General features: G+C 41.0%; 1 protein-coding gene across 3 annotated transcripts in view; it reads left to right on the forward strand.

The window, feature by feature from the left end:
* SEC23IP (SEC23 interacting protein) overlaps positions 1 to 9,708 on the forward strand; it is a 55,930-nt gene extending 46,222 nt beyond the window's left edge. For all 3 annotated transcript variants that reach the window (XM_032281823.1, XM_032281824.1, XM_032281825.1), the window contains one exon: positions 9,182 to 9,708. Coding sequence is in view for 1 of the 3 variants with exons in the window: in XM_032281825.1 (XP_032137716.1) it covers positions 9,182 to 9,291 (110 nt within the window). In the remaining 2 variants the exon portion in view is untranslated. The remainder of the gene's footprint in view (positions 1 to 9,181) is intronic.

The following is a 9,708-nucleotide window of genomic DNA, read 5'->3' on the forward strand; positions in this document are numbered from 1 at the left end:
CTCCTTAGGCAACCTGGTGGTCCCCAACTCCTGGGAGGTCACCATATTGATGCCGAACTTAGTGCGGACACTGCATCAGTATAGCGCATTACAGCGCAGAACTCCTGAACTCAAGGGATTCTCCACCCTCAGCCTCCTGAGTAGCTAGGACTACACGCATGCGCCACCGCACCTGGCTTTTAGTTTCTTTTTAAAATAGATTCCCAAGAATATCAGTTAGGAATTCCTTTGGCTGCAGCTCACAGAACACAGTTTACAATACATTAAACAAATAGGGGTTTATTTTTCTTCTATAACAAGAAGGGTTCCTCTGTTGAAGGACTCTACCAGCCACCTGGAATGCTCGCGTCTTTCCTCCTGAATGTTGACTCTTGCTGCCTCATAGTTACAAGGTGCCCTCATAGTTGCAGATACCATATCTATATTCACAACACGAATAAGAGGGGATAGAGTAGTACTGTTCAGATCTGTTGCTCTTAATTAGGGAAGCAGAAGCTTGTTCAAAAATTTACTCATAGCTATTGACTAGGCCTGTATCTAACATCCAATGTCTTGAGTCTGTATGAGAGATTATAAAAGTGGTGGTTTGAGCATTCCCAGTCTTTATAGAGGGAAGGAGCAGAGAAGGAGGTTAAGTCCTTGATGGGTCAGCTGACCTGCCAGTCAGCCATACTCTGTATTCCTAACTGTCCTCCTGAGACACCAGATACCCATATTTCATCACTAGGTTATGCATCACTTTTAAAAATAAGTAATGTGTTTTTTTTTTTTAAAGTTAGAAATTTTAAAGCCTTTTAAAGAAGCAGATACAAAGTGTTGAGCTCTACATTACTGAAATCAAAAGAAGTTCCTGCCATTATTGGTTTTCTAATAGTAAGTGGTAAATGAAGATTCCTTCAGCCTCATCTTCTACCTCGTTTTAGAGAGGTAACCACTTTTATTAGGGCTTCCTTAAAGAAATTTTTCTGACTCCATTTCCAAAATTAAACTTGTAACAAAGTAAAATAAAACTAAAGTGTAGGCCAGACCTGGTGGCGCACACGTGTAATCGCAGCACTTCGGGAGGCTGAAGCGGGTGGATCACGAGGTCAAGAGATTGAGACCATCCTGGCTAACATGGTAAAATCCCATCTCTACTAAAAATACATCAGCCAGGCGTTGTGGCTGGGGCCTGTAGTCCCAGCTACTCAGGAGGCTGAGGCAGGAGAACTGCTTGAACCCAGGAGGTGGAGATTGCAGTGAGCCAAGATTATGCCACGGTACTCCAGCCTAGTAACAGAGCGAGACTCTGTCTCAAAAAAATCTATATCTATATCTATCTGTATCTATATATATCAGCCAGGCATGGTAGCAGGTGCCTCGGTTGGGAAATGCAAGGCCAGAAGTGAAAGATTATCTCCTATAACTCATCCCCAACCTCCCTGCCTAGAGGCATGGAGGCTGTGCAAAACAGGCTGTGCCTTTTTTGTCTTTTTTAAAAGACAAAAGAGGCGGTGGCTCATGCCTATAATCCCAGCACTTTGGGAGGCAGAGGGGGATGGATCAGCTGAGGTCAGGAGGTCAAGACCAGTCTGGCTAACATGGTGAAACCCTGTCTCTTCTAAAAGTACAAAAACTAGCTGGGCATGGTGGTGGGTGCCTGTAATCCCAGCAACTCAGGAGGGTGAGGTAGGAGAATCGCTTGAACCCAGGAGGTAGAGGTTGTGGTGAGCGGAGATTGTGCCACTGCACTCCAGCCTGGATGTCAGAGTGAGACTCCGTCTCAAAAAAAAAACCCACAAATGATAGGAAAATTGACACACAATTCTTTCTTTTGTGTCTTTGAGATTGTCCCATATCTATCCATCCATCCATTCATCCATCTGTCCAATATCTGTTGAGCACCTTAAGTATTGCTTTAGGTGTTGGGTTTCACAGCAGTGGACCAAAGTCTCTGCCCTCAAGGACCTATTTTTCTCCAACGGAAGTCAGACAGCACGTGGACAGTTGAAATGCACCACATGGTAAATATTGAGCAGCAGGACGAGGAGAGGAATTCATTTGGGATAGGAGCAAGTTATTGTATATAAGATGACAAGGGACCCCCCTCATGAGTAAAGTGACATTTGAGCAAGTGAGCCAGGTGAATATCTGGAGGTAGAAGACCATTTCAGGCAGAGAGAAGAATCTGTATCAGAACATGAGAGTGACCTCATTCTTTTTATGTATTCCATTGACTGTTAGACCATAATTTGTCTAACCAGTCCCTACTGATGGGCATTTAAGTTATTCTAATCTTTTGTTAGTATGAAGAGTATTTCAATGATACATGATATTTTAATAGTTGTATTTAATTTCATTTTATAGTTCTCTTATTAAAATACTTAATTTTACCCTATTGTTGGGTGTTAGGTGATTTTCCAAATTTTCTCCATGGTAATATAACTCTGATACATAGTTTTACACACTTTTGCCTGTCTCTGTTGGCTTTGGATAAATTCTTAGAAGTAGTGTTCTTATTTCTGAGAATATTGCATATTTTGAAAAGCTTTTTGGCTGGGCCTGGTGGCTCACGCCTGTAATCCAAGCACTTTGAAAGCCAAGGCGGGCGGATCACCTGAGGTTGGGAGTTCAAGACCAGCCTGACCAACATGGGGAAACCCCATCTTTTAAGAAAGAAAGAAGTAATTTTTTTTAAATTTTAAATTAAAAAAAAAAAAAAGACAAGCTTTTTGATCCCTACATTTTGCTAAATTGCATTTCTGAAAAGTTGCTCGATTTTCTTATTTACCGTATATAAAGACCAGTATTCTTGCACTCTTGCAAACACTGGGTATTCCTGGTTTTAAAAAAAAATTTGCCAATTTGATAGCCAGAAATTGTGTTTTGTTTTTTTTTTTTGAGAAAAAAAAGAGAAAAAGAGAGAAAGAAAGAAAAAAAGGAAGAGAGAGAGGGAGAGAGAACAGGAGGAAAGAAAGAAAGAGAAAGAGAAAGGGGGAGAGAGAACAGGAGTCTTGCTCTATTGCCCAGGCTGGAATGCAGTCTAAAAATAAGTATTAAAAACCTCTTTTATGCCCATAATTGTGCCTTAACAGCGGAGACAGGAAGGAATAAGGGAAGAAAATAACAAACAGCCAACCAATATTTCATTTAAGTCTGTGAAATGCTATGCAAATGCTAAAGAGTGATTTACTTCCAATTATGTGGTCACTTTCAAAATAGGTATAATATGATACTGAGAAAAATGTATGTTCTGTGGACCTGGGGTGAAGAATTCTATAAATATTCACTGAGTTTACTTGTTCCAGGTCTGAGTTCAAATCATAGATGTCCCTGTTAATTTTCTATCTCATTGATCTGTCGAATACCAACAATGTGGTGTCAAAGTCTCCTGCTATTATTGTGCAGGAGTCCAAGTCTCTTTATAAGTCATTAAGAACTTGTCTTATGTATCTGGGTGTTCCTATATTGGGTGCGTATATATTTATGATCATTGACTCCTGTTGTTGCATTGATCCTTTTACCATTATGTAATGTCCTTCTTTGTTTCTTTTAGTCTTTGTTACCATTAAAGTCTATTTTGTCAAAGACAAAAGTTAAACTCCTGTTTTCTTTTTTTTTTTTTCTCTCCATTTGATTGGTAAGTCTTCTACCAACCCTTTGTTTTGATTCTTTGTGTGTCCTTGCTTATGAGATGGATCTGGATACAGCAAACCAGTGGGTTTTGACTTTTTATTCAATTTGCCTGTCTGTGTCTTTGATTGGGGCATTTAATCCATTTAAATTTAGGATTAATATTGATATTTGTGAGTTTAATATTGTCGTTTAATGCTAGCTGGCTATTTTGCCCATTAGTTGATATAGATTCTTCATTATGAAGATACTCTTTACCTTTTGGTAAGTTTTTGGGATGACTGATACTGGTTGTTCCTTTCTGTGTATAGTGCTTCTTTCAGAAGCTCTTGTAAAGCAGGCCTGGTGGTGATGAAATCTCTGAGTGCTTGCTTGTTCGTGAAAAATTTTATTTTTCCTTCATTTACGAAGGTTAATTTGGCTGGATATGAGATTCTGGGTTGAAAATTCTTTTCTTTGAGGATATTGAATATTGACCCCCACTCTTCTAGTTTGTAGGGTTTCAGCTGAGAGATCTGCTGTGAGTCTGATAGGCTTCCCTTTATGGGTAACCTGACCTTTCTCTCTAGCTGCCCTTAGAATTTTCTCCTTTATTTCAACCCTGGTGAATCTAATGATTATGTGTCTTGGGGTTCCTCTACTTGAGGAACAACATCTTTGTGGTGTTCTCTGTATTACCTGAAGTTGAGTATTTTCCTGCCTTACTAGGTTAGGAAAGTTTTCCTGGATAATATCCTGAAGAATATTTTCCAGCTTGGATTCATTCTCTTCATGACATTCAGGTACACCTATCAAACGTAAATTAGGTCTTTTCACATAGTCCCATATTTCTTGGAAACTTTGCTCATTCCTTTTTACTCTTTTTTCTCTAATCTTGTCTTCTCATTTCATTTCATTAAGTTGGTCTTCGACCTCTGATATCCTTTCTTCTGCTTGATCAATTGGACTGTTAAAACCTGTGCATACTTCGCGGAGTTCTCGTGTTGTATTCTTCAGTTCCATTAATTCACTTATATTCCTCTCTAGATTGTCTATTCGCGTTAGGACTTCGTCAAACCTTTTTTTCAAGGTTCTTAGTTTCTTTACATTGGGCTAGAACATGTTCTTTTAACTCACAAAAGTTTATTATCCACCTTCTGAAGCCTAAATCTGTTAATGGAACACACTTGTTCTCCATCAGGCCTTGTTCCCTTGTTGATGAGGAACAGTGATCCTCTGTAGAGGGAGAGGCATTCCGATTTTGGGCATTCTCAACCTTCCCACGCTGGCCTCCTCCCACCACTGCAGATCCATCCACCTGTTGTTGCCGACCCCCAAATTAGGTCCCTGAGGGGACGCCCAACCCGACCCCCAGCGCCGGAATCTGAGCAACCCACTGCGCCGGCCAAAACAGTGGTGCCAAGATTTGTGGTGCTTCTCCCCCCGGAACCTCCCGTCCAGCCTCCCTCATTAGTTCCTTTTTCTTTTCTTTTCTTTTTTATTTTTTTGAGACTGAGTTTTCGGTCTTGTTACCCAGGCTGGAGTGCAATGGCGCGATCTCAGCTCACTGCAACCTCCGCCTCCTGGGTTCAGGCAATTCTCCTGCCTCAGCTTCCTGAGTTGCTGGGATTACAGGAACGTGCCACCATGCCCAGCTAATTTTTTGTATTTTTAGTAGAGACGGGTTTTCACCATGTTGACCAGGATGGTCTCGATCTCTTGACCTCGTGATCCACCCACCTCGGCCTCCCAAAGTGCTGGGATTACAGGTGTGAGCCACCACGCCCGGCCCAAGTCCTTTTTTCATTCAGCGCAATAGGCGACTCTGCTCTCCCGGAGCTCCAAACGTCGACCAAAAGGGGACCCAGTCCTGCCCACTCTGCATGAAGAACCGCTGCGCTGGCAAAACCGCGGCACCAGCCACAAGAGTCGCCCTGGCGACCCATGGGGCGCCTCCGCTGGGAATCCCCCGGTCCGCGAGCAACAAAAACTCGTCTGAAAGTGTGGCGTCCTCCCGTCCAACCCACCCCCAGCGGGAGCCACAATCCTGAGCCGCTAGTAATCAGCCATCTTGGATCTCTCTCCCCCAGAAATTGTTATAATACCATTTTTACTTACATTTCTATTATTAGTGAAGTTGAGCTCTTTGGTATCTTAACTGGCCGATAATACTTCTTTTGTCAGTTGAGTGTTCTTGACCTTTACGCATTTTCTTGGAGGTATAGGGTATGGGCCTTTTCTTTCTTACGGATTTATAACTATGATATTTAAGGATATTAACCTTTGTCATTACAAGTATTTTTTCCCAGTTTGAAATTAGCATTTTATGTTTGCTTATGCTTTGGATATTTTTGGAACAGGACTGAGGGGAGCATGTTTTAAAAATACCTAGCCCTTGGCCAGGCACGATGGCTCACACCTGTAATCCCTGTACTTTGGGAGGCCGAGGCAGACAGATCACCTAAGGTCAGGAGGTTGAGACCAACCTGGCCAACACGGTGAAACCCCATCTCTACCAAAAATACAAAAATTAGCTGGATGTGGTGGTGGGTACCTGTAATCCCAGCTACTCGGGAGGCTGAGGTAGGAGAATTGCATGAACCCGGGAGGCGGAAGTTGCCGTGACCCAAGATCGCGCCACTGTACTCCAGCCTATGTGACAGAGCGAGACTCTGTCTCAAAAAAAAAAGCCCAGTCTTTTATGATGATTTTTTAGATATTTACATTTATTTTCTTTTAGTCCTTTTTTTTAAAATTTGACTTTGTAATTTAGAAGAGTAAGGTAGAGAGCAATTTAACTTTTTTCTTACATAATCGTTTCTGTCTGTGCCATATATTGAAAAATGTACCCTTTTGTCATTGGCTTAATGTTTTTATCATATGCCAAATATTTTGCTGTTGTTTGACATTTTAATCGATATTTGTTTTCTAGGCTTTCTTGTCTCTTCTGGTGATTTATTTGTCTATGATACTTCATTGGTTTCAAGTCATATATTTTCCACATTTTAACATCTTTAAATTTGTAATGCATCTTAAAATCAGCTGTGGGGGCTGATGCAGTGGCTCATACCCGTAATTCTAGCTCTGTGGGAGGATTACTTGAGCCCAAGAGTTTGAGACCAGCCTGGCCAACATAGTGAAACCTTAAAATAAAAAAAAATTTAAGTCAGCTCTTGCCTTAACAGAAGGTGAGTTCTTTATGAGAAGCCATACATTTTTTTCTGCTGGTCACTGGGGGAAGGGCTCTACCAACCGGCCTCTGCTTAAGTTAATTTCTCCGCTTGAGATTTTTTAGGACTATGCTGGTAGTGTGAATTCAGCCCCCAAAATTTGCAGGGGTAGGGTTATTGGTTCAGATACTGGAGTTTTTGTGCCCTCCTTCCACTGTCAGGGAAGAGCTGTGCAGGCCACTTTGCCATCCTTCTGCTTGTAGTTGCTTGCATTTATCGCTCATTGAGACTGTAAATGTTTGGTAGCCCCACTTTCTGTGAGGATCTCTCCTTTGAGATTCCCTTTCTGGGCATCTTTTTATGGTATATAACAGTGAAATGTCTTACAATCGGTATCTTAGATTTGGTGAAATATGGTGTTTTAATAATTGTAATTTTATACTTTTTAATATCTGGCAGTACAAATTCTCGGTATACCATAGTCTTTGCAGTTAATCCCAAATGAATTTCAAAATAATTTAAGTTCCCCTGACACTCTGTCCCCCAACAAAACAGAGCAAAACAAACAAAACCAAAACAATAGTAATTCTAGGATTTTGCCATCACCTTATATGAAAAACTCAGTAAGAAACTTCTATTTCATATATGATTCATTCACTGTTAGTGTTTTATTTCTTCTTATACTTGGCTGTAAAATTTAGGCAAGAATTTAAGTTTCTAATACTATACTAATATCATAAAATAATCCATTTAAAATGTGTAATCATTTTATACATGGTTCATTTAAACATAGATCAGTTTTGCTAAATAGTTGTTTTAGTGTATGTCCTTTTAGTCCTCTTTAGGATTATTCTTTGAAAAGCCACAGTTTGGCTGGGTGTGGTGGTGGCTCATCCTGTAATCCTAGCACTTTGGAGGCTGAGGCAGGCAGATCGCTTGAGCTCAGGAGTTCGAGACCAGCTGAGTAACATAGTGAGACCTCGTCTCTACTAAAAGTAAAAAAAAAACAAAAACACAAAAACCATTGGGATGTGATGGTGTGCACCTGTAGTCCCAGCTACTTGAGAGGATGAGGTGGGAGGATTGCTGGAGTTCGGGAGATTTAGGCTGCAGTGAGCTGTGATCACACCACTGCACTCCAACCTGGTCTATAGGGTGAGACCCTGTCTCAAATATAAATAATTAAATAAAAAATAAGGCCAGGTGTGGTAGTTCACACCTGTAATCCCAGCACTTTGGGAGGCCGAGGTGGGTGGATCACAAGGTCAGGAGATCAAGACCATCCTGGTCAACATGGTGAAACCCCGTCTCTACTAAAATACAAAAAAAAAAAATTAGCGGGGCTTGGTGGTGCATGCCTGTAGTCCCAGCTACTCGGGAGGCTGAGTCAGGGAAATCACTTGAACCCAGGAGGTAGAAGTTGCAGTGAGCCGAGATCATGCCATTATACTCCAGCCTGGTGACAGAGCGAGACTTTCTCTCCAAATAAACAAACCACAAACCTACCCTCCAATTAACATGACAGATAACTAACTTTATCTTTTATTAATAATTTATTTTAGCTAGGTGCGGTGGCTCATGCCTGTAATCCCATCACTTTGGGAGGCCAAGGCAGGCAGATCACAAGGTCAGGAATTTGAGACCAGACTGGCCAACATGGTGAAACCCTGCCCCTACTAAAAATACAAAAATTAGCTGGGCATGATGGCACCTGCCTGTAATCCCAGCTACTCAGGAGGCTGAGGCAGGAGAATCGTTTGAACTCAGGAGGCGGAAGTTGCAGTGAGCCGAGATCTCTTTTAGTTTGCAATATCTGTCTCAAAAAAATTGAGACTCTGTCTCAAATTTAAAAAAAATTTTAAATTTTTTTGAGAAGGGGTCTCACTCTCTGTTACCCAGATTGCAGTCTCGGCTCATAGCAGTCTCTGCCTTCCAGGCTTAAGTGATCCTTCCAGCTCAGCGTCCGGAGAGGCTGGGACCACAGGTGTGTGCCACCATGCCCAGCTAATTTTTTTGTATTTTTTGGTAGAGATGGGGTTTCCCCAAGTTGCCCAGGCTGTTCTGGAACTTCTGAGCTCAGATGATCCAGCCGCCTTGGCTTTCCAAAATGCTGGGATTACAGGCAGGAGCCACGACACCTGTCCATAACCAACTGTAAACTGTGTCTTTTACTTTTTGTACTGGCTTTGTTATGAAGATTATCATGCGGGTTAATCTTACTGAGTGTTCCCTGGGCACTCTTGTCCCTTTGGAAGGCCTGAGAACTTGTCCGTGGGCTGTTGTCTTTGGAGGCATTTGCACTTTTTGTCAGTAACGTTGAACACTGGATTGTCCGTTCTTTTACTTCAGAAAATACAACGATGCATGATATTTGACTGTAAGTTTGTAAAGTTCACTGAGGTTTCTTTTTTTTTCTCAAGACTTTCTTATCTGCACAGAAAGTCCCAGTGTAACTTCCATTGCTGAGAAAATCCTCAGAGGACGTTCCCATTTTGCTCCTGTGATGGATGACAGAAGAGTGATTCATTGACAGTTGCTCAGCCACAATTCTCGGTTATAGGGATTCATTTAAAAGACAGTACACAGAACTAAGACAGTGAAAAAAATCAGTACCACATTTGGACAGTATAGGTGAGAAAATATAATTATAAAAATGATGCCATGAAAAATTCCAGATCAGTTTAGTCGTATAGCTGTCAAAGTTATGTGTAATATCAATGAAGAAATATTTGTAGCATGTAAACCAGTTATTTTTGTTTTTTAAAAAGTATTGTTAGTGGGCTATTAAACTTGGATTTTTCTTTTTATTGATGAAGTATGTTTTTATTCAAGTATGAACTGTTCAGAAGCTATAGTAATATGGTTTTTAAGAGATTTATGTTCTACTTTAAATGTGAATTGTACTTCTGAGCTGCCTTAATGCAAGGTCATTATATTTGTTAAGAGG

This window comes from Sapajus apella, unplaced genomic scaffold (assembly GCF_009761245.1).
Source record: "Sapajus apella isolate SASKATOON/1434 unplaced genomic scaffold, GSC_monkey_1.0 scaffold13, whole genome shotgun sequence".
Taxonomy (NCBI): Eukaryota; Metazoa; Chordata; class Mammalia; order Primates; family Cebidae; genus Sapajus; species Sapajus apella.